Source organism: Molossus molossus, unplaced genomic scaffold, assembly GCF_014108415.1.
Source record: "Molossus molossus isolate mMolMol1 unplaced genomic scaffold, mMolMol1.p scaffold_m16_p_19, whole genome shotgun sequence".
Lineage (NCBI taxonomy): Eukaryota > Metazoa > Chordata > Mammalia > Chiroptera > Molossidae > Molossus > Molossus molossus.
The window spans coordinates 9,949,742-9,974,745 of record NW_023425354.1 but is presented as its reverse complement, the minus strand read 5'-3'; the positions used below and the strand labels follow the sequence as shown (position 1 = coordinate 9,974,745).

Here is a 25,004-nt window from a genome sequence, read left to right as displayed (position 1 = left end):
CATTTTTTTTTTTTTACTTTAAATAATTTTTTATTTTTTGATAACAGTTGACTCTAGGAGCATTTAAGTGTAGGACTTTCACAACAATGATTTAGAGTATTAGAGGTATACATGATAGAAAGTGAATTTGAAAGCATTGCTGGAATAGGAACTCTGAGATTAGGCAAGAGAGACATCTTTTTAAATAAAAAAGGTAACTGACATCTTCGTTACAGGTTAGTATGTTCAATGGGTTTCTTATAAAAGCATAAGGAAAACCTGAGATCAGGCTCAGATGAACCCCACCTAATCTGCTGGGGGGAAGAGCATAGAGAAAAAAAAGCAAACGTTGAGAACTGGAACCAAGGGCCTACCCCCTGCTCCGGCTTTGCCGAGGACACAGCCAGGGCTGTGCACTATCACCTGTCACAGAACTATGGGAAGAACGTGACTAAGTCTGGCACCCTCACCTGCTTCGGCTCCCCGCAAGCCTCTAGCTGTACAAGGTCACTCTTGGCCCCGGCCTTACAGGGGACCACTCAGACCTTCCCAGTTTGCTCTGGGGACCCCAATTCCCCATCTCCTCCTTTGCAATCCAAAATGCAATTTCAAGAACAGCCTGCCCAGCAGAAGGAACTCCGTCTTATGACACGGGGGAGGGAGGACGACCGGGATACCAGTCGGCTTGCACGACCGGGATACCAGTCGGCTTGCACGACCGGGATACCAGTCGGCTTGCACGTGGGCTTCCCCCAGGGGTGGTTACGGAGAGGAGTGAAGATCGAACACGGCAACGGCAGAAGGACTTGAGTACCAAATCGAACAGTTAGGACCTTGCAGAGGCAGCTGCTAAGTCCTGAAGGTTTCCGAGTACATGTGTTTTTAAAAAGCAGAGTTCATCAAAACCACAATGAGATACCACTTCACACCCACCAGGGCGGCTATTATCACAAGGATTGATAATTGGAGCCCTCACACACTGCCGCTGGGCGTGTAACAGGGGCCAGAGCCTCGGAAGACAGCCTGGCAGTTCCTTAAAAGGCTAAACACAGAGTTACATCTAACCCACAATTCCACTCCTGGGTGTATGTCCAAAAGAAATGAAAACACAGAGCCACAAAAAAACGTGTGTAGAAACGTTCACATCAACGTTATTCGTAATAGTAAAAAAGCAGAAGCCACCCAAATGTCTATCAAGTGAATGGATAGATAAAATGTGGTATATCTTTACAATGGAATATTATGAGATAATATAGAGAAATGAAGTACTAATTTATATATAATACAATATGGATGAACATGGAAAATAGTATACCAAGTGAAAGAGGTATGTCACAAGAGACCATGTATTGTCATCATTCCACTAAAAGGAAATGTCCAGAATAGATACATCTAGAGAGACAGAAAGTACATTAGGGTTGCCAAGGCCTGGAGGTACAGGGGGTGATGGCTAAGAGGTATGATAATTTTGGGGGGGGCGGTGAAATGTTCTAAAATCGACTGTCGTGGTGGTCACACAACTCTTTGAACATACTGAAAGCTACTGAGCTGTGTACTTTAAATGGGTGAATCATACGGCATGCCAATTATATCTCAATAAAGCTGTTAGAAAAAAACAGGCAGTGTTTTAAGAAAATCTGTCTGGCAGAGACAGGCTGAGAACGCGAGTTCAAGACCCAGATCTGCCGACATGATTCCGTATATACTGCAAAAAAAATAATCACAAGCCAGTCTAGTTAACATCTGTCAACATACATAGTTACAATTTTTTCTTGCGAGCAGATCTTTTAAGATCAAGTCTCTTAGCAACTTTCAAATATGCAGTACAGTATTATTAACTAGTCACTATGCGGTACGTTACATTCCCAGGACATCTTTATTTTATAACTGGAAGTCTCTACCTTGTGACCCCCTTCACCCACTTTGCCTCCCCCCCTTCCCTCCTGTGGCAACCACTAATTTGTTCTTTGTGTCTATAAAGTCATTTTTAAAAAAAAAAAATTCCACATATAAGAGATCGTATATGGTATTTGTGGTCTTTGTCCTTCTCTGGCTTATTTCGCTTAGCATCACACAGTGTCCATCCATGTTGTCACAATGGTAAGGTTTCATTCTTTTTATGGCTGAATATACTCCACTGTGCACACGTACACCTCTTCTTTATCAGTGCGTCCATCACTGGACACGCAGGTCGTCTCCGTGTCTTGACTATTGTGCATCACGCTTCTGCAAATGACAGCCGTTCCCCACCCGCACGACCATGTCCAGAGACAGGTCTCACTGGACAACCAAGCACGACGTTGTTGTTGTACACACGTGTGTGGTATAGACTGCCCCCTCGGTGCCCCGCAGCAGGCTGCGAGACCGATGGCAACCCACGCCCCGCGCTGGCAGACCCCGGCCGCAGACTTCTGCCCTCCGCTGCTCAGCGTGGACTCCTGTGCGGGCAGGAAATTAGCTCCGGGCCCCGTCCGGCCCAGCTCTTCAGAGGAAACAGCCTGCGATCTCGGACGCAACGGGAACGGGCATGAACAAAGGCAGACAAAGAGGAAGGAAATTTACAGCCGCGGTAGATGCTGAGCGCAGAGCCAGGGCAGAACCCCGCGTGTCATTCATTCGTAGTTCACGTGAGCCGAGGGTATGCAGAATCCGTGTGCTCGAGCCGACAGACGGGTGATTGTGTCCCTTGTGTGCTCACGAAGGCTTTATAGAATCAGAGCCAGTTTCCATCTCGATGGTCGTCCAAAAGTCTGTGTGAGAATGAGAACAAATACAGGACACCACGGGCCTCAGGATTTCACGTTCACGGTTCTGACCGCAGAGTCAGCTGATGGCTCTCGAGCGAGGAACTGGTCAGGTCACCGCGGTGCCAGGCTGCCCTCCAGCTGGCGCTGGGCTGGTGGGTGAGCCGAGCGGGCGTCCGTGCCCTCGGCTCATCCTCTCGGTAACTCGGGGTGCTCATTATCCTCTGCGCGTTCCTGGAGTGGAAAGGGAGCTCGGCGGTCGTTGAGTGGATCGTTACAACCCTCAGGCCTCGGAAAGCCCCTGGGCGCTCTCTCCCAAGGGCGCGGAGGTGCGGGGAGACAGGCCGTGCTCTGCGGGACCCCGCCTTCCAGGAAGGGCTCGATCTGTCCGGAACCCACTCACAGTGCTCTCCGAGACAGAGGACACACCTACCGCTGTCTCTCATTTTTCCTGAGATAAAATTACTCCCTTTACAAAAGATATGCATTTTCAAAACAGCCCCACGCTTTCAAAAACCTTCCCCCCTCTTTAAACTGCAAAAACTGAGGTGACCAATGTTTTCTGAGCTAAGGAAAAGCTATATTTGCTAAAAGTGAAGAGTAGATGGGGGGGAGCCCTGGCCGGTTTGGCTCAGCGGTTAGAGCATTGGACTGGAGAGTACTGGGTTCGGTTCCCGCTGAGGGCACGTACCTCGGTTGCGGTTTGGCCCCGGCCCCGGTTGGGGTCGTGTGGGTGGCAACCACCTGGTGTGTCTCTCTCACATCGATGCCCCCCCACACTCTATCTGAAGATAAATGCAAAAAAGTCCTCTGGTGAGGATAAAAACAAAGAGTAGATGAGGGGAAAAGTCCCTTTTTACAGGAGGCACAGGCCCGGTCCTGAGGTGGGCAGCACTGTCCCCCGGTCTGAGCAGCCTGAGGTGAGGGAAGGAGGGAAGCAGGGAGGGCAGCGGACTGCTGGGTGCCACAGGCCCTCTGCTGGAGGGGCCACTCACTGTGCCCACGACCCTCTTCAAACACTGGACAGCTGAAGGCAGCGTTGAGCTCTGTGCCCACCAGGAAAGTCCCCTGCCCAAGTCCGGCTCAGGCCCATGGCTTCCTGGAGTTCTGCTCACCTCTGCTGGGACAGCACATCTCCCTACTGACTGCCTGCACCCCAGTCCCACCCTGGGTCCCACCCCTACACGTCCTACTCCTATGTGTCACACGGAGCAGATGGTCTCAGGGAACACTGTGGCTGGATTTGGGGTTCCGGGTGTGCGGTTGCCACATCAGTACCTGACAGTGCCTAGTGTGGTCCTGGGCCCACAGTTCGGCCTCACCAGACTAGTCCAGCCCCTCATTCCTAAAGCATGAAACTTAACCCCCACGGCTCCTCCACTTACCATCCTCCGTCTGTGACATGCTTTCAAGTCATTCCACAGAACTCTGTAATGGCTTTGTCCTTTCAAAACTATCATTTTGTTATGACTGGTCTGTTTCGGCACGGAAGTCGTCAGTAAAGGGCTATCGATACCATCGAGATGAAGAGGAGGAGATGAGCAGAGGAGGTATCTGCCACGTGGCAGGCTGTGTACGAGCTGGCCCCTCTCGCACACGCTGCCTCACCTGATCCTCAGTGACCCTGTGAGACGGGTATCATTATCCCATTTTACAGAGAAGGGAACTGAGGCTCAGAGACTACGTGACTCGGGCTGGTCCACACGGACCTTGTGATCCAGGGGCCATCAAAGAACTGGAACCCTGCAGTAAACTGAGTCATGAGATACGCAGACCGTGCCAGCGTGATCTCTCCCACCCTGCCGGCCGCCGGGAAGGGCCTTTCCTGCTGACTCCTCACTCAGTGAATTCCTCAGATGCCATCATCTGCTGCTTCCACCTCACAAATCCAAACTCTTCCCCTTCTTCTCCGGGAAACCGGTCCAACGGTGTTCCGTCCGGAGACGTGTGTGGGGTCCACGCAATGGAACGTATTCTTTAGGGTTTGGCTTGTCTTTCTCCTCGTCACGTAGACGCACCAAGTCAAAACCTGCTTTTAATGATTACGCCTACTCTGTGCTGAGCAACCACAGAAAATAATTAGGGGTAAACACCTTTCAGTATCAGATGCATGAACTCTCCCACGCGTCTACCTTAAATGACATTTACCGAAAACAGCTCCCAGATGAAAGGACTTCCTGTCCAGCAGCCAAGGGGGCCACACAGCCCCTTGCAGGACGTACAGCCCGATGTATCCGAACCTGCCACCATTAACACGCAGCTTCGAGGTAAACACCACGAACACTTACAAAGCAACAACAACACGGCTGCGGGTTCTCAAGAGAGATGAAAACACGGCTTGGGAAAGGGGCACCTGGACGTGAGGTGAGGGGGCGCCTGGCTCATTCGGGGAGCTCACCTGTTGGGTTCGCAGGAACATCCAGGATGGTCTTCAACAGCTTCATGTCCTTAATGTTGTGAATGTAAATGGACTCCTCCAGGCACACCAGCAGCCTCTGTAACACACAGACTCGTCAGTCTACTGGACCGAGCAGTTCCTTGAAAAGGGACCGACCGAGCCCACCAAATCACTCATCTTTCCTATAAGTCCTAACTTGATCCTAAGTCTAAAAAGGAGGAAAAATCTGGATGCTGGATTTTTTTTTTTTAGAGAGAGAAAGGAAGGGAGAGAAACACTGATACGAGAGAGACACATCCATCGGCTGTCCCCTGCACGCCCCCTACTGGGGATCAAGCACGAAACCCGGGCATGGGCCCTGACCCGGAATCCAACCGGGACGTCTCAGCCCATGGGATGACGCTCAGTCCACTGAGCCACACTGGCCGGGCTGGATGCTGGATTTGAAGATGTTGAAGTAGGCACACATGCACACACACATATACATCATCAGCCACCTGAACGGAAACGTAAATTACAAGACCTTTAGAGATTGAGATTGCTTTTTCTTTCTTTTCTTTGGTACTTTCCCCTCTGCTTAGAATGGGAATTTCTGAACACTTTCTGATCAGATTCCTTTTACTGTTTAGGGTAATTTGGGGTAAACTTTTGGGTTCCTATTTCCATGAGACAGGCTCCTCCTTTTTAAATTGAATTTACTTGGGTGACAGTAATGAGATTAAGGTTTCAACTGTACAATTCTATAACACATCATCTGTACATTATATTGTGTGTTCACTCCAAGTCAAGTCTCCTTCCATCACTATTTATCCCCCTTTACCCTCTTCTGCTCCCACCCACCTTTCTCTCTGGTAATCACCAGACTATTGTCTGTGTCTGTGAGGTTTTGGGTTTTTTTTTTTTTTTTTTTGCTTAATCTCCCTTCATCTTTTTCACCCAGTGCCACAACCCCCCTTCCCTCTAACAGCTGTCAGTCTGTTCTCTATCTATGAGCCTGTTTTTATTTTTTGTTCATTAGATTCCATATGAGTAAAATCACATGGTACTTGTCTTTCTCAAACTGGTTTATTTCACTTAGCACAATACTTTCCATGCTGTTGCAAAAGGTAAGAATTCCTTCTTTATGGCTGAGTAGTATTCCATTGTGTACATGTACCACCGCTTTTTTATCCACTCGTCTACTGATGGACAGTTGGGCTGTTTCCAGATCTTAGCTATTGTAAATAACGCTGTTATGAACATAGGGGTGCATATATTCTTTCAAATTAGTGTGTCAGGTTTCTTCAGATATATTCCCTAAAGTGGAATCTCTGGGTCACGCAGTTCTATTTTTAATTTTTTGCATAAACTCCATACTGTTTTCCACTGTGGCTGCACCAATCTACATTCCCACCAACAGTACACAAGGGTTCTCTTTTCTCCACATCCTCGCCAGGATTTGTTGTTTGTTGATTTATTGATGAAGGGCATTCTGACAGGTGTGAGGTGATATCTCATTGTGGTTTTAATTTGCATCTCTCTGATGATTAGTGACATTGAGCATCTTTTCAAATGTCTATTGGCCATCAGTATGTACTCTTTGGAGGAGTGTCTATTCAGGTCCTTTGCCCATTTTTAAATTGGATTGTTTGGTTTTTTGGTGTTGAGTTTTATAAATTTTGGATATTAACCCCTTATGAGATGTGTCATTGGTGAATATGTTCTCCCATTCAGTAGGTTGTCTTTTTATTTTGTTGATGGTTTACTTTGCTGTGCAAAAACTTTTTAGTTTGATGTAGTATCATTTGTTTATTTTTTCTTTTGTTTCTCTTGCCCAAGGAGATATATTAGAAAAAAATATTGCTAGGAGAAATGTCTGAGATTTTATTGCCTATGTTTTCTTCTAAGATTTTTACAGTTTCAAGTCTAACATTTAAGCCTTTAATCCATTTTGAGTTTATTCTTATGTATGGTGTAAGAAGGTAGTCTATATCTGTCCAATTTTCCCAACACCATTTATTGAATAGATTATCTTTACCCCATTGTATATTTTTGCCTCCCTTGTCAAATATTAATTGACCATAATGGTGTGGGTTTATTTCTGGGCTCTCTATTCTGTTCCATTGATCTATGTCTGTTTTTATGCCAGTACCATGCTGTTTTGATTACTATAACCTTGTAGTATAGTTTGATACCAGGTAGCATGATTCCTCCAACTTTGTTCTTTGTCAAGATTGCTGTGGCTATTTAGAGTCTTTTTTTTTTTTTTGTTTTTGGTTCCATATAAATTCTTTTGAAATATTTGTTGTAGTTCTGTGAAATATGCCATTGGTATCTTTTTTTTTCTTTATTGATTTTTAGAGAGATAAGAAGAAAGAAGGAGAGATAGAAACATCAATGAGAGAGAACATCAACTGGCCACTTCCTGCATGCCCCCCACTGGGGATTGGGCCCACAAACTGGGCATGTGCCATGAGCAGGAATCAAACTTGTGATCTCTTGGTGCATGAGTCAACGCTCAACCACTGGGCCACACTGGCCAGGCACCATTGGTATCTTTATAGGAACTGCACTGAATCTATAGATTGTTTTCGGTAGTATGGACATTTTAATGTGTTAATTCTTCCTATCTATAAACATGGTATACGCTTCCATTTATTTGTTTTCCAAGTACAGGTCTTTTGCATCCTTGGTTAAATTTATTCTTAGACCCTGGCCAGTTTGGGTCAGTGGTTAGGGCGTCAGCCCAAGGACCAAAGAGTCTCCAGTTTGATTCTGGTCAAGGGCATGTACCTTGGTTACAGTTCAGTCCCAGGCTCTGGTCAGGGTCATGCAGTAGGCAACCAATGTGTCTCTCTCATAATGATGTTTCTCTCTTTCTCTCTCTCTCCCTCCCATTCTATCTGCAGATAAATTCAAAAATATCCTCAAGTGAGTATTAAGAAAAAAAGAAAAAATTTATTCTTATGTATTTTATTTTCTGATGCAATTATAAATGGGACTGTTTCCTTAATTTCCCTTTCTGATAGTTCATTATTGTATATAAAAATGCAACAATTCCTGGATATTTATTTTGTATCCTGCTACTTGACTGAAATCATTGATCAGTTCTAGTAGTTTTTTGGTGGAATCTTTAGGGTTCTCTATATAGAGTGTCATGTCATCTGCCAGTGAGAGTTTTACTTCTTCCTTTCCATTTAGATGCCTTTTATTTCTTCTTCTTGTCTGATTGCTGTGGCTAGGACTTCCAGTACTACATTGAATAAGAGTGGTGAAAGCGGACGACATCCCTTTCCTGTTCCCGATCTTAAGGAGAATGCTTATAGTTTCTGCCCATTGAGTATAATGTTGGCTGTGGATTTGTCATACGTGGAGACAGGCTCCCTTTTAATGTTCATAACAAATCTCCTGCTTGTGTAGAAGTGGGTTTCTCTGCTCCCCCTGCATCACCCAATCTTCCCTTTTACCCCTCTCCAGTGAATGGTCAGATTTTCAACTTCACCCAACTCTCCTGCAGACCTACTTCTGTGCACCTTCTCCAGCCCTCGTAGAGGGAACCGAGAAGCCCTTCAGCCTCGTGGGAACATCCATCCCCCTCCCGCGCCTGTGCTCGGCTCCTCTCCCGGGGGCCTGCCTCCCCAGTGCCGAGAGACCCTTCTCTTCCTCTTCCCGTGAGACTTGTCAGGTTTGGAGCTTCTTCCCGTGGCTGTGCTCTCTGCCGAGTGGAAACAGGACATGGGGTTCACGAGCACGTGTGTAAAGAAACAGGATGCAGAGCTCAGTACAGGTGAGCAGATGCCGAGTGAGGCTGGGAGGTGTTGGGGGGGATTTGGGGTCTGGGAGCTACGGCCTCACTCCAAGCAGCTGCGTCCTACCCCTGCGCATGCCTGACGCGCTGCCCCTGAGGCCAGAGGTTGTCAGACTTGGATGAGGATCAGAGCACCCAAGGGGCAAGGCCTGGGCTCTCCCCCAAGATTCTGGCTTGGGAGGTGGTTCAACAAGTGCCCCAGGGGACTCTGATGCACACCTGTATTTGAGAACCACTGTTCCCTGGCCAGACCCTTTTATCCCAGGGAACAAAACCTGGAAAGGAAGGGACATAAAACGCTACCAAAAAAGCAGCAGGCTCTCGGCCTGGGAAAAGCCTGCTCTACCGTTTTCCCAGTAAGACTCCTTAAAGCTCAGAAAAGTGGAGACTGACACTGGAACCAAGCAGAAGAATAAAATATCAACATCTTTTTTTTTTTTTTTTTAATCCTCACCCGAGGACATTTTTTGCATTTATCTTCAGATAGAGCAGGAAGGCGAGAGGGAGGAAGAGAGAGAAACACGGATGTGAAAGAGATTCATCAAGTGGTTGCCACCCACACGACCCCAACTGGGGCCGGGGACAAACTGCAACCAAGATACGTACCCTTAGCGGGAACTGAACCCGGGACTCTCTGGTCCGTGGGCCAACGCTCTAACCACTGAGCCAAACCGGCCAGGGCTCAACATCTTAATTTTATTTGTTTTTTTGTTTGTTTGTTTGTTTGTTTATCCTCACCCGAGGACATTTTTCCATTTTTTGTTCAGATAGAACGGGAGGGAGAGAGAGGAACAGAGAGGGAGAGAAACATCGATGGAAGGGACACATCGAGTGGCTGCCACCCGCACGACCAACCAGGGCCGGGGACAAACTGCAACCGAGGTACGTGCCCTTAGCGGGAACCGAACCCGGGTCTCTCTGTACCGCAGGTTGACGCTCCAACCGCTGAGCCAAACCGGCCAGGGCTCAACATCTTAATTTTAATTAAGGCTCTGTAATCACAGGTCTGAGGCTGGGTGCCGAGGAGCAACAAAATTCTAACAGGATCTCGACACTGACGGCAAGCGAGTGCTTCTCCACGGAACACCTTCCCTGCTTGCCCCGGGCCTTTGTCTTTTGTCAGCACTTACTACGGTTTGGGTTATATTACTCTGGGCTTGTTTATGTTCTTAGATTTCTGATATTGTCATGCATTCCTCTCCAGCCCCACACCCAGTCCCCGGCATATGAGGTCCTCAACGCACGCTTCTTGCAGAAACGGCACCTACTGCTCGCTCGTCTGTCCTTGTCTGCATCTCTCTCCACCAGCTCGAACAGCACCATCTGCACTGTGGCCCACTTGGCCGAATTTCAGGTCACCCCATGTGGGCTGCAGACAAGAATTAAGTGGGAGGAGAACAGACAGAAAACACTCGGAGGGAAAGAGGAGGTACTGTGTCTCCCGTTCCCGTGAGAGCACGCTTCTGGGATGGGCATGAGCCTGGGAACTTGCTTCCTTCACCCGTCAGTTTTCAGACTCAGCAGAACCAGGGGCTGGCCTTTGACGCAGCTCCTTCCCTGTCACCTTGGTTCTCATCGACTCTCCCAGGTTGTACAATGTAACGACTCCCTCTGTCAGAAAATACGTGTAACGTGTGCCCTAGAGTACGGCAGACTTGCTCTCAGCTTCGACGTCTGGACGCAGATGCTACCTCTGTTCTAGGGTCCTTGTCGCTCAGACGGAGGTTGGGAACAGATAACCAAATTACAGTAAAAGCTCAAGGATCGAAATGCTTCTGGGTTACTGCCTTTATTCTGCTGAACAGATTTCCTCAATTAAGTCCCAGGGGAATCACATCCACCAAAAGTGAAAAACAATCACAATTACAAAATATTCTTCCTTTCTGAATGTTGGAGTCCTCCCCCTCACCTCGACCTGGCAGGAAGAGGCTGTAGGAGTTACCTAGACCAGAAGTTGTGAAGGTTTTAAGAAAAGCAAACCCCAAACACTTTCCAGACCTGTTCCAAATCATCTTCTCAGGAGCAGAAATGTTAAAGGAAGAGAGACCTGTTCAATCTGGGTTCGGATTAGCGTGGCCATTAGGAGCCGAGTAGTTGCAGTCATTCGTGTCCTTTGGAAGGTGGGGGAGGAGAGCCTTAAAGTTAGTGTCTATTGAAGGGGGTGACATCTAAAGGCTAACAGACTCGGACACTTGAATAACCCTTCCTTGTCCCATTTGCTAATGAAAATATAAGAGAGAAATTTTACAAATAAATGCCATTGATATGATTTGAAGGTTCTGATCTTTACTGGACATTTGCCTAAACAATCTTAAAAAGACAATCAGCTATCGAGAAAGGATAGGTAATGTTCCCTTACTGGCTACTACTATATGCAAAGAAAAACAAACAAAAAAAACACGTTTTGCAACAAAATCTCACGTGTTCCCAACAGACTTCAGACGGAGCGCTGGAGCCGAGAAGGTGCTTCAAAGCCTTCGAGCTGAAAACTCTCGAGCTGCCTTGCCCTCTTTTGCCAAGAACCCAGGTTTATTTTCTTTACTCCAGCTCCTCTTTGCTTAAAAAAAAAAATCCCCATATCCTATTTCTTGGGCTGTTCTCAGCTTTATACAGGCTTAAGTGGATAGTCAATCAAGATATTTGATCGACTCAAAGAAATAATCTCTTCCTTACTATAAACTTAAGAAAGCACTTTGTCTCATTTGTTTAAAAAAAAGAATTAATCAGCACTGACAGTTTGGGTACAAAGACAGAAGAAAACACTGTCCTCGGAGAATGCGACGACCTCACGACCTCCACCCTCCGGGAGTCCTGACTTGGATACACAGAGCTGGGCGTGGGGAATGTATCTGTTTGTTTGTTTCATAGGCAGTTTGTGTGTTTCTACCAAGCATTCCCGTCTCTTCCACCAGGACTTACAACAGTGAACAGAACAGCTATGGCCCCCGCCCTCCTCTGGGGTTCAAAACCTAATAATTCAACGGAAACTCTGCTAAGACCTCAAACACTTATTTAACAAGGACTAATATTTTTCAAGAGAAGGTGCTGCATATTTGAGATAAGACTAACCCTTCCCTTCAACAAAGAAAACACTACAAGAAAAATCTCCAAGGGTCAGCTGGGAGGAACAAAAGTGGAAGCCCAAGTCCCCGGCCCACTTGGCAGTTTTACTGACCAGCTTCAGAGCCACTTTGTCCCGAGGCATTACCACCAGTCTGCAACAAATGTCACCATTAGGGACCCAAACCAGACAGGCGTCCCTCTGTTGAGGTGTCCCTTGCAGTAGCTCAGGGAGAGTTTCAGAGCCAGAGGTCCGCCCAGCCTGCACCCAGGGGAGGGTTCACCTAGCCAGTAGCCAATGTTCGAGAAAGAACAAGAGACAGAAGGACCAGGGAGGACCCTCCGCTAAAACAAGGACACAGAGTAGACTCTCTTCACAGGAGCCCCATAAATTGAGACCTGAGTATGAAAATCCCTTTTAGAATTTGATGCTTGTTTTAGAGACATTCATCTCGAGAAAAACCCATCTTTTCCTTCGGTGCCAATGAGCAGAAGCCTTGCCATCCGGAGGGATCTCCCCACTTACCTGCCGGTTCAGCCTTATGGATAAGATATTGCTGGAGTAGCTGTAATTACAGATCTCTGTGCCTTTCTTGAAGTGATAGACGTTCATCTGCCGTGGCTTGGTGCGGCTGACCACCACCACCAGGCTGCTGGAGAAGAGGCGCTCCACGATGTAGACATCCGGGATTTCATCTGGGAAGGAAAGCAGCCAAGGTTGCCCGGGTTTCAGCCGCCCCTGAACTAGGCCAGTCAGCCAGTGTTCTCTAGGTCCTGCTGCCTGGGCACCTTCCATTAGCATGCATTTGCAATGATTTTTCCCCACAGGGAAGCTTTAACTGTTTCCAAAATGTAACAGTTCCGCTCTGGCCGGTTTGGCTCAGTGGTTGGAGCATCGGCCAGCGGTACAGAGAGACCTGGGTTCGGTTCCCGCTAAGGGCACATACCTCGGTTGCAGTTTGTCCCCGGCCCTGGTTGGTCGTGTGGGTGGCAGCCACTCGATGTGTCCCTTCGCTTCGATGTTTCTCTCTCTCTCTCTTCCTCTCTCTCCCTCCTGCTCTATCTGAACAAAAAATGGAAAAATGTCCTCGGGTGAGGATAAAAAAAAAAAAATACAAGCCAAAATGTAACAGTTCCAAAGCCTTTTCAAACATCTAAAGATGCCAGTGACCAGACGCAGAGTCAGAATTTCCACAGCCTCCCCTCCAGGACCCTGGGGGGCCACTGTTTGCTCTATGAAATATAATAAGTTTGGGCAATTCATCTACCCTTTTCTCATTGAGAGGTTTCCAAGAAGTGACTGCTCCGCTGGGAGCCTTGGCTGTCCGAATTCTTCTGGTCCCTGTTGCTAAGAGGGGGACCGCCATGGGGGACAGTGACAGAAAAATCTGTACTCCCTCCCCATCTTGCTGTGCTCCCGGATCCTTTCCGGAATCCCTTTCCTGTTGAAAACCATCTGGATGTCCGTGTGATAACCAGGGAGGTACCTCTGTACTCAGGAGGAAGGTACATTCGTGAGCTTCCTGAGTGCCCAGAGCTGGAGAACATTCTTTTCGTGCCCATGCCTTTTCTGTTCTTGGGCAAGTCCCAAAGGAGCGACACAGGCCAGATACAGAGCAAAAAATATTCGTGACAACGGCATAATAAGAGTAACATCTTGCAAATAGATTAGGAGCCCAATATATCATTTACCAAACCACTTTCTGTCCAGGAAATCCAAAGACTGTATATTCTTCACTATTAGGATGGCATAAACTATAAGAGAGTCATATTCCTAAGCTGATTGTTTTTTTAATATTCACTAGAAGTCCATCTTCCGAATGGACTATGTAAATGGGATTGTACTGCTGTGTTAAAGCAAAGGACGTACTTCCACGACTGAATGAATGTTACCAATATTGTACTGCGCCAATATAAGGGGAAAGATATCCTACATGACCTTTTGGTATGACAACCCTAAAAATGATGACTGCATATATGTATGTGAAAAGTGGTCAGCAGTATGGCTTTACACAAAGGATTTCTTCATCTAAAATGTGACCTAAGCTATTGCTACATCTCACTAAGTGCTTCATTATGTTTTGTTTTGTTTTTAAAGCAAGCGGAGACAATGATTTATATTTAAACCTGAGAAATGCTGACTGGAGGATGATGAAGGGGGCATGCAGATAGCTCAGGAGGGGCAGGATTAAGGTGCAGCGGGCAGATGCAGCGTCTCTGAGATCTCACGCACACACACTTACTGCTTCCGTGGACCTGGTCCAGTCGCTCCACCGAACTCAAAGAAAACAGCTTATAGCCGGCTTTGGTTCCAATTGCTAGGGATCTGTGGGAGATAATGACAGCCTGGGAATGACAACAGGGACTGCGTTCCAACCACAGACCTGCCTGAAGACCCACGCCTCTGTTCCCTCTAACCTCACAGGGGCCACATGAACTTGCATCCTCAGGGCTTTGCTATTTGATAACTCGCTAGCTGGTGAGGCACACCTGTGGGCAGGCATGGTCAGCGGGGCAAGGTCAAAGACAACCACACAGACACGTGAAATGGCCACGAGACCTGAAACTTCATGGGCTCTGCCATCAGATGAGATGTCAAACCTACCAGAGACCACGCTTTCCCGGCTGAGCTGAAATAGGAGAAATGGGGTGTTTAAGAATATTCACCATAGCCCTGGCTGGTTTGGCTCAGCGGTTAGAGTGTTGGCTCGTGGACCAAAGAGTTTCAGGTTGATTCCGGTCAACAGCACCGACCTTAGTTGCGGTTCCATCTATGGCCCTAGTTGGGGTTGTGCAGGAGGTGGACGATCGGTGTATTTTTCCCACATGGATGTCTCTCTCTCTCTCTCCCCCCTCCCCCCCCACTCTATCTGAAGATAATAGGAAAATATCCTTGGGTGAGGATTAAAAAAATAACAATAAAGAATATTCATCATAGTACTACCCCCAACACAATTAGGGGTCTTATGGCTGTTTGAGAGGCACTTTACCAAGAGGTAAATAATTTTTTATCCCCTTGATGCCTTTTTTTTTTTTTTTTTTGCTTAAAAAGAAAATACACATTCCTGGTTGGCATAGTAGGTCATTAGTAGGCAAAATTTAATAGATGCTTCCTTTTATCACTTTCCATGAAACATTCCCAGACACTCTCATCCCTGGATGGACATTAAACTCACTTGGGAAATTTACCAAAAAAAAATAAAAAATACTGGGGACTGTTTCCTGCTGCTCTCCCAACTCTTTGCTTTTTATTTATTGGCTTTTTTTTTTTAGTTCAAGAACTTTACTGTGCAGACACTGTTGAGAATTCTGCTTTATACTATGTTCCACAAACCAAATAAAAACTAAATGCTTATCTGGGGCACTGTGGGCTAAAAAAAAATCTTGTTTTTTAAACATCTCACTTCTCAGCCCATAGATACAGACAGAGTGTGAAGCGGGCTTCCTTGGCCTCAGGATGAAAGCCAACGGGTCCGCTTTGTGCAGCAGCTGGAGCCCCCTCCCAGCTCTCCAGCTGGGCCCTCAGGCCTGAGCGATGAACCGAATCTGACACATAAGACACGGGCATATGCAGTCTGGCCCTGAGCACTTCCATGGGGGGGGGGGGGTGTTTGAGTTGAAAGGGACCTTAAAGTGGGTCCTCAGGGGACCTAAAAATTAGTCCAACTTCCTCATTTAAAACAAATACATGAAAAGGTGAGAGTCGCTCTTCACAGAGAAGCATATACTAAAATAAGCAGCTCAGTGCTACCAGCGCGGCTCTTGTTTCACTTGCCTAAAAAAGAGAAGGTCACGTGATTTTCCCGGGGAATATATTTTTTTCCCTCCCCAAACATTTGTTCTGGGACAAGGGATAGGTGACCACAGTCAACTTGTAATCAGCGAGGTCGAGGCTTCTGCTCCTTAGCTCAACCCGCCCAGTGGCTACACAGGTGTGTCAGACCTTTGCTTAAGAGCAGCGGGGGGTGGGCATCTGTAACTGCGGCCGTGGTGATGGTGATGACAGACAGCTCCTGGAGAGGCAAGCCAGCAGCATCTTAAACCTTCACAGTGGACTCTGCAGTGTTGACTGCTTTTAATTTTTTCACATAAACGTTTCCACATAAATAATAGACACGCTTAGTTGTAAACAGTGGTGTCTAAAGCTTGCAAATAAGAAAAATATGTATGTAACTAGAGTCTTATAATATTAACCAAAAGATCTGGCCATTTTAAATAATTTTTAAACATATGCCCTGCTCCTGGAACAGAAGGATTTTATATATGAGAAAATGGCAGTGTGGTCATTCTTATGTTTTAAACGATGAAGCAATGGCTACAAAAGTCTCTGAATCAAGGAATTCAGACTAAAACCTATTTTATCCAGAAAGCTGTTTTGTAGGGGAAAAATTTTTTTTCATCACCTCTCATGGACATAGGGTTGGGGACAAATATGTATCCCCGATCAAATGAAGAAATGTACCCAAGTGTCTAGCACAGTACCAAGCATGAAGTGTGAGTGAAATGTTAGATCTCAAGCTCAGACTACACTCAGGGAAAAAGACACACTGATACTCCAAAATGTATCCGGTAAGGGGCTTGACTTATTTTAAAATTCAATGTCATACCCTCTGTGGCTCAACACAACTGACTGTGACAAAAACTTTTATTTATAGGCGAGATAGAACTGCCCAGCAGAGCCTTCATCCAAGAAAATGGAACCGACAGTAGGGACTAAGGAAATTAATTTTCCAAGCACCCTACAGTTTTGAAAATAACATTCATATCCAAAAGTTATGAAGGCCTGGACTTAACTAGAATAAAGATTAACATTACTTTAAAATAATCTAATCAACAATGCTACAAAGCAGAAATTAGAACATTTACTAATAAGCAAACTAACTCCCCTCCTTAACCTGTGTTCAGTTGGGAAGGAAAACACCCAGGCATTTCAACAATCATCTCCTCTTGCAAAATGTTTCTTACAAAACATCAGAATTTTATCTAGACTATCATTTTTGTAAACTGTGGGTCTCAACAGTGAGCCAATCCTAAAAACAATTCAAGGAGTCATAAATGGCTTTTAAGAAGGAAATAGATAAGTCTGGCTGATGTGGCTCAGTGGTTGAGCATTAACCCATGCACCAAGAGGTCACTGGTTAGATTACTGGTTAGGGCCCAGGCCCAGGTTGTGGGCAGGATCCCCAGTGGGGGGCATGCAGGAGGCAGCCAATCCATGTTCTAAATTATGGATGTTTCTCTTTCTCCCTCTCCCTTCCTCTCTCTAAAACAACAAAGAAAAAATATTATTTAAAAATAAATAAATAAAAATAAAAAGGAAATAGAAAATAAGAGAAGGTATCACCCATTAAGGGTAAACACCATTTTGTGATTCACTTTTTAGTGATAGTATTTGTATATGGGTGCTGGGTAATGTTGTAATATATATTTCTTTTTTTATCCTCACCCGAGGGCGTTTTTCCATTTTTTGTTCAGATAGAGTGGGAGGGAGGGAGGGAGGGAGGGGGAGAGAGAGAGAGAGAGAGAGAGAGAGAGAGAGAAACATCAACATGAAGTGGCTGCCACCAGCACGACCAACCAGGGGGGGACAAACTGCAACCGAGGTACGCGCCCTTAGCAGGAACCGAACCTGGGTCTCTCTGGACCGCAGGCGGGCGCTCTAACCGCTGAGCCAAACCAGCCAGGGCTGTAATATATATTTCTTATTGTGGGTGGTGGTCAAGGAAAGCTTCAAAGCCCCACATCTAACCAAGCTGTCCAGCAACCAGAATACCCAATTACACATACAGTTTTCTGAACAAAGGCATACTGTTTGGCATAGGGTGTTTTTAAACAGAAACACAAAGGGAATGAAAGCCAGAGTTGCTTATGGTACATGATGGCCTTAATTACCACTGAATGTTCCATATTAGCATAGCCCAGTCTCAGGCCAAAAGCACAAGCCTGAATCTGACTCCCAACAAGAACACAACAGAAACTGGTACAGCAGGAAGTGGGAAACTGGGAAGAGGTCATCCCTGCCTGATGCACTGGGTGCACATTCCAAAGAGATTATTCCATATGGTCCCCAGGGCTGGCGTCTAACAAATCCATGAAAAGAGGGAAGGAAAAAGATGCATGCTTCCAAGGGACAGAATCCTCCAGATGCCTGAAATACAATTCGGTAAATCCCAGCTCTCTGGCCAAAGTCCAAACGTGAACATCAAGGTGAAACATTAAAAATCCACTCAACAAAGCCCCAGAGTGGAGCCCGTGCTGCCCGGAGAAAGCAGCCTGGGGCCGAGAACGGTCTCGTGGACTCGGAGAAGGCGGCTCGGCCTCGCTGAGTGGGCTGTGTGGAAACAGTGAGAGGAAGGAAAGGTTTCTGACATCCAGAGTGGGCCGGCCTGATGCCCAGCGCCGGGGCAGGGACGGTGGCTGGCCTGACCGCAGGGATAGGCTGCCTCTGTCCGAGGCCCTGCCCAGATGCCACGTTGAGATGCTCAAGGACAAATGGGAAAGTTTTTCCTGGACTCCCATCTTCCTGGGCCCCAGCTATCACGCCTTGGGTCAACTTGCAACCTGCCCCTCCCCTCCCATCTCTTTTGTTTTGGCCTCTGTCCCTCCTTCCCCAGACCCCCACTTTGGTCACCACCCCACCCCCACTCCTTAGCTTCTTTCCAGCCCAACTCCCTTTGCTAACCCTCCCCTTTCATCCCCGCCAGCCCCTCCTGGCTCTCAGCCCGAGCAAGGGTTGGGGGCGCCCAAACGCCCTGCTGGGGGAAGAGGGAGAATGGGGGGGCTACCTAGACCCGAACCGGTCGGGGGCAGCCACCGGCCTTCCCGCCGACGGCCTCTTGGGGCGTAGGCCCGCCCCTCTATGGCTACAAGTTGCGGACAGGACAACACCCCGGGTCTAGACCTTCTGTCCCCCACTTCCCGGCCAGGCAGGCTCCGCGGCTTACGTGCAGTCCTGGTTGAAAGAGAAGCAGCTGAGCGTCCCTTCGATCCCGCCCGGGGGGCCGTCCGCGGCCTCGGCCTCCATCGGGGGCTCGACCCGGGGAAGCCGCAGTTCCGAGCCGGCGACAGCCACCTCAGCAGCCCGCTGGCGCCCGCTCTGCGGGCCGGGTCGCCAGCCCTTCTCGGCCCTGGCCCCGCCCCTCTCCCCTCAGCTCCGCCCCTTCTCGCCTCGCCCCGCCCCTTCTGCCAGTTCGGCGGAACAGAGCAACTAAGAGGGCGGGGATCCTAACTTTCGGTCTCTATTGGCCACGAGTCCATGCCGCCGCTCACCCTTGACCAATTGGTGACGGCTGTGGGCGGACCCACCTTGTTGGACACCCGCCCCCAACTCCGTGACGCCGCTCGCCATTGGGTGAAGGCGCGTGATGCCGATCTGCAGGACACGTGGTGGTGTTTTCATTGCCAGAGCCGCTGGCCGGCCGAGAGAAAGAAAGAACGGGTGCAGCTGGGTCCTGACCTGCTGGCTCCAGTCTGTCATCTTCGTCGCGGCTGCGGCAGAGCGGACAGGCGGACGCTCTCGTTGGTACCCCACCCAAATCCCCGGCCCTGTGTAGCTCTTCGTCTATTAAATTTATAGAGTTTAGTAGAGAGCGTTAGACGCCGAAGCCCCACCCTGTGTGGAGTCTCCAAGCTGCTTTGAGAAACGTTTCTAAGTGAGGATGCTAAGGCCAGACAGATAAGTTATCTTACCATTGCACGGCCGTTGAGAATTGCTACATGACAAACACGATATTAATGTGTATTATCTCGTTGAATTCTTATAAACCTTTGTGAGGAAAGTGTAATTATAGCCAATTTAAAGAAGCGGCAACTGAAGCCCAGAACTGCTAAACCATCTGTTCAAAGTAACACAATAAATGGTAGAAGGTGGGTTTATCTGATTTCAAGATCCATACACCAGACGGCTCTGCTAGGCAGTACTTGACAAATCGTATTTGGTCTGTAGCTAAAAAAGGAAAGAAAATGTGTATAGGAGAGTGTATTATATTAAAGTTATGAATTCTTGAATACACAATTCAAAACTCAGGCAATTCGAGGTGATGAAAGCTAAATGAACACATGTTGCCCTGTAGAATTACCAGCGCAGTTTATGAATCATTAGCTCTGCTAGATTTGAATTTATTTAATTCTTGAAAAATTTTTAATTCAAGCTTTTCAACTTTTGAGATGAAATGGTGTTTTAATTATTGTTATATCACAGCACTTCAAATTGGTATAATTCAAATTGATCTCTTTTGTGACAGAGATATATAAAAACTTGGACATAGACTGGATGACAGAAGAGGACTATATTTTACTTAAGCTTTTCTGGTTGGATTTCCGGTTTTGTCTTTCTGAAATGCAAATGTAGCAGTTTCTTCTCTCAACTGATGTAAAAATAGTTCATCTCATAGATTCACAATGTGTGTGGTTGCTCCTTAGTTGATTGTGTGGTGTTATATGGCCATCCTAAGTGAAAGAGCTGCTGTTTGGATGCTTTAACTGCATCATCTTTGTAATCTCTCAGATCAAAAGCACTTTCCCTCTCCCTCCCAGCTCTGGCAAAAACTTCCCTTCTAATCTATTTAGAAAACCAAGTGTCTGGCATACTGGGTGCTAGGTTGCTGGGAGAATGACATGAGGTGTCCAGTAGGTTTTTAAAGTTGAAGTTGTTATTACCAAGAGTTTGGACTTTATGGGGTAGAATTGGGAGCTGGTGTTAGTTTTTGAGCAGGACTGTTTCATGATAAAAAACAGTGTTTTAGGCAGATAAACTCAGCCAGGGTGTGTAAAACAGATAAAAGGGGAGGGGGGAAGCCTAGATTAATGTGATACTCTAGGAGTGAAGGGGATGTGAGAGACTACTAGGCTATTGGATGGCAGCAGGGTTGGATAGGTTAGTACAAACTCAAGATAAATGTGATATCTATCTATCTATCTACCTATCTACCTATCTATCTATCTATATCTCACCCAAGGACATTTTTGCATTTATCTTCAGATAGAGCAGGAGAGAGAGAGGGAGGAAGAGAGAGAAACATCAATGTGAGAGAGACACGTCGACTGGTCTTCACCCACACAACCCCAACCGGGGCTGAGGACAAACTGCAACCGAGGTACGTGCCCCTAGTGGGAACTGAACCTGAGACTCTCTGGTCTGTGGGCTGATGCTCTAACCCAGTGGTTCTCAACCTTCCTAATGCCACAACTCTTTAATGCAGTTCCTCTGTTGTATGTGGGCGTATCTGCATGTGGGCGGACCCACCTGGAGACGGATAGAGGAGCAGTGTCTTGGTTTCTAAGACTATCGGAAATATGTGTTTTCTGATGGTCTTAGACAACCCCTGTGAAAGGGTTGTTTGACCCCCAAAGTGGTGGCGACCCACAGGTTGAGAACCGTTGCTCTAACCGCTGAGCCAAACCAGCCAGGGCAAGAGATATTTTTAATTGAAATATATTTGACAGGTAACATTGTATAAATTTAAGGCGACTAATGTAATTTGATACATTTATATACTGTAGTATGATAGCCATGTATTGATAATTAACACCTCTACACCAAGAGATATTTTGAGGCAGCGCTGTCCAATAGAAAGATATGAGCCACTGATGTGACCCTTATATGTAATTTTAAATTTTCTTGAAGCCACATTAAAAAGGGCAAAAAACCAAAATGTGAAAAATATCATTTTAATAGGTAATCAATGTAAAATTACTAATCAGTTAGTTTATATATTTGGGGAGGTATTTAGGAAGAGGTATTTAATTTCAGATATGTTGAGACAGCAGAACTGAATGTTCATTGGAATTGAAGTTCAAGCCTAGAGATGTTGATATGGAAGAAAATGGGTCTTCTTCCCAGCCCTACCCTTCCTGTGAATGATTCCCCCCTGTATGTCTCCTACTGGTTTCATGGTCCACCACCCACTCAGGGCTGCCTCATCTGGTTTTATTTTTTCCCCAGGACAATACATAAATCTATATTTTTACATAAATTTATATTTTTACATAAATTTATATTTATATAAATATAAATATTTTATATCCACCTATAGTTCTATTAAAAATTTAAAATGTTGACAACTAATTCTTTAAAAAACAAAACACTGCGTGGGCCAAACTAAATACATCAGCTGGCTGGATGTGGTTTGTGGAGGGCCAGTTTGTGACCTCTGTTAAAGACATAAGCAGCTTCTTTGAAGGGCTCCACCCTCAAAAAAATTCCCAGATGTCCATTCATATAAAAAGCTGAAGGAAAGGTTATAACTAAACTCAGAGGTGCTGAATTTATTTTATGTCAGGCTGAGTTTTTTTTTGGTTTTTTTTTTAAGTCCTCTCGCTAATTCTAGGTTCTGTAGGAGTGGAGCTCCTAATTTGAATGTTAGGCTTATGGTATCCTGATCCTTCCACATTCTTGGAACAGAACTTTCACTGCTAAATAACAGAAGCAAGAAATATTGGAGGGAGCAGGTGAACACAACACTTTACCTCAATGGAAACAAGACTTTTTCTCCTTTTTCCAAATGAAAATTCCTAAGTGTCTCTCCTTCCCCAGACAAGATATTCATTCATTATTCCTAGGGAAACAGTAAGTCAGAAAAATCCTGGGAGAATAAAGCTGGGCTCTGGGACTCAAGCATCCTGGGGAATAAAAAAATTCAGAGGCCCCAATTCAGCTAATGGAAAGACTTCCTATTTGCGTAACAACCAGGCTGTAATTTAAAAATGCCGATTGGCACACGCACCGGGCATTACCAAAGGAAGTTGGGAAGGAGACATCCTGTCTGACGCAACTCTGCTGTCACCCAATATGGTTGCCCATCACACCCAACTGCCTATAATTAGAGTAACTACTAGGTGAGCAAATGCCACTCCTGTCCTCATCTTTTTATAAAATCTATTTTTACAAAATCAGGTCACAGGAGATAATCTCCTTTTGCTTTTCTGATGTGTTTCTGCACTCAGAACTTGTGCTGAGAAAGAGTCAAACCATCATGGACAAGTGTACAGAAGGACTTAGAGAAAAGAGCCCAGGAGGAAGGGCCTGGGGACAGGACAGAATATGTGAGCCTTGGGGCTGGGGGACAGATGATGTATCACAATGTGAAGGAAGCTCAAGGAATCAGCCCAACAGTTGTAGAGTAGGAGGGGAGAGGCTGACTGTGGGGTGACTCCTCTGAAAGGTGATGATCCCCTGGGATTGGCAAACAGGAAGTCCCCAGTTGGAAGTATGGTATGGCTGAGCAGCAGGCACATTTGAACGTTTTGTTTCTAATCACAGGCACAGTCCATGTGGGAGAACATGGTTGCAGGGAAGGAACAGTCCAATTATATGCAAAGTTTCCCAAAGTAGAACCATTATTTCTGGTTTTATTGATTTAAAGGGGTGGGGAGCAGAGAGCAAAACCAACAACCATTCCAACATTCCTTGACTTGCACATTTCCTCTCAGGAGTAAGAAACAATGACATTTCACTGAAGAGTGAACTGGTGTCTCTGTCTTCATTTTCTTCCTACATCTGTCTTATTTTTGCTTCCCGAATAATCTTGCTAAACCCCCAAGGCAAACCATAAGTTCTCCATAAATACTTGCTGATCAGCCGATACTCGTGAAAACAGTAGCTTCCAACGGTGCATTTGCAGATATACCTTGACCTAAGGGTCTGTTTATTATTCAGGACAATGTAGAGAGGTTCAGTCATGGAGCTTTTGGTTCTCTGGAACATCTTAAGATCAGCCGAGGTTACAGAAAAGGATTTAGCAGGTTATCCTGTCTTAAGTTTTAGCGTATAACTGCGGGTGATATCTGAAAGTAGAAAATTAAGTTTTACAAAAAGCACAGCTTGAAGCCTCATACACCTTCTCATCGCGTGCTCGCTACATCTGTAATGTTCTGCGGATTTTATCCCCACCACGCAGGTGCATGGACGGAATTTGAGAGATGTTGGGTAAGTTGCTAAAGGGCCAGGGCAGTTTGTGATGGACATGTAGTTTGCACTCAGTCCCCAAGTACAAGGTCACCATTCCTGCTGCCTCTCAGACCACTGTGGCTCAAGGCTAGAAATAGAATTGGCATCTTAACCTGTACTTCATCCTATACAGAGACAGAGAGGCCAGGGGTGGAGAGAAAGAGACAGCATGTGCCAAGAGGTCCGGCCACAGGCCAAGTCACAGGGGAGGCTATGGAGTCCTGCAGCTTGTCACAGGGGATTGAAGCTTTGCTTACATTTGCCACAAATATTACTAGAGGTATTTAAAACATCTTTTGCTCCCAAGCAAAGGGTTAACCTGAGCTCATGGCAGGTTCAGCTAGTTAATAAGTGGTTCTGTGTGACCGGGTTTCTTCTTAGTCTAGAGAAATGATGGAGGGAGTGGTATCCATTTCTCAGAGTCCTTCACACTGAGAAGGTGACTGTGAAGGCCTCAGGGAACCTGGGAGAGGGCTGAGAATCTCACGAGCTTGGCGAGCAGCGCCATCTAGTGACGCGCGGTATTTACTTCCAGGCGGGCCAATGGGCCTTGAAGGGAAGACTGAGTTGTAAGATAGAGCTGCTGGTAAACCCTGGAAGAGGAGGCCTCGAGACTCCTCGTGTGTTCTTCCAAAACCTCTTCCCTGTTTATACCTGGAAAACGTAGGGGCCTCGCCACTTCCTCTCCAAAGGAGAAGTTTGGGAGGAGTTTCAGGTGCATTCATTTGACAATTTTTTTTTTTTTTGGTACATGCCTCTAGCGGGAACTGAACCCGGGACTCTCTGGTCTGCAGGCCGACACTCCACCCGCTGAGCCAAACCAGCCAGGGCAATCATTTGACAATTTTTTTTAATGAAGTGCACCAGGGGACAAAATAAATAAAAATGCTTGCCCACGTGGGCAGAGACACCATAACAAAAAATTAAATGAAATGGACAGTATCTTACATGTCGATGAGTGACCACAAGAAAAATAAAGCCATGGGAGGGCTTGGAGGTATTGGGGAGGGGCAGGTTTTATATAGTGTGGGCGGGGAAGACCTCACTAGGTTTCATTTGAACAAAGACCTGAGGGAGGGAAGGGCACAG

The 25,004-nt window shown here is 46.4% G+C and overlaps 1 protein-coding gene across 2 annotated transcripts in view; it reads right to left on the bottom strand.

The window, feature by feature from the left end:
• Positions 1-19,059, bottom strand: part of WIPI1 (WD repeat domain, phosphoinositide interacting 1) — a 31,785-nt gene extending 12,726 nt beyond the window's left edge. The window contains exons 1-4 of one of the 2 annotated variants that reach the window (XM_036268730.1): positions 18,913-19,059; positions 14,212-14,294; positions 12,495-12,664; positions 5,122-5,218 (exon numbers count right to left, since the gene is read on the bottom strand). In XM_036268730.1, coding sequence (XP_036124623.1) covers positions 5,122-5,218; positions 12,495-12,664; positions 14,212-14,294; positions 18,913-18,992 — 430 coding nt within the window. In that variant the 5' untranslated portion in view covers positions 18,993-19,059. Of the gene's footprint in view, positions 1-5,121; positions 5,219-12,494; positions 12,665-14,211; positions 14,295-14,391; positions 14,407-18,912 lie in introns of those variants that run through there. The other variant, XM_036268731.1, reaches the window with a different exon arrangement.
• Positions 19,060-25,004: the final 5,945 nt, after the last annotated feature.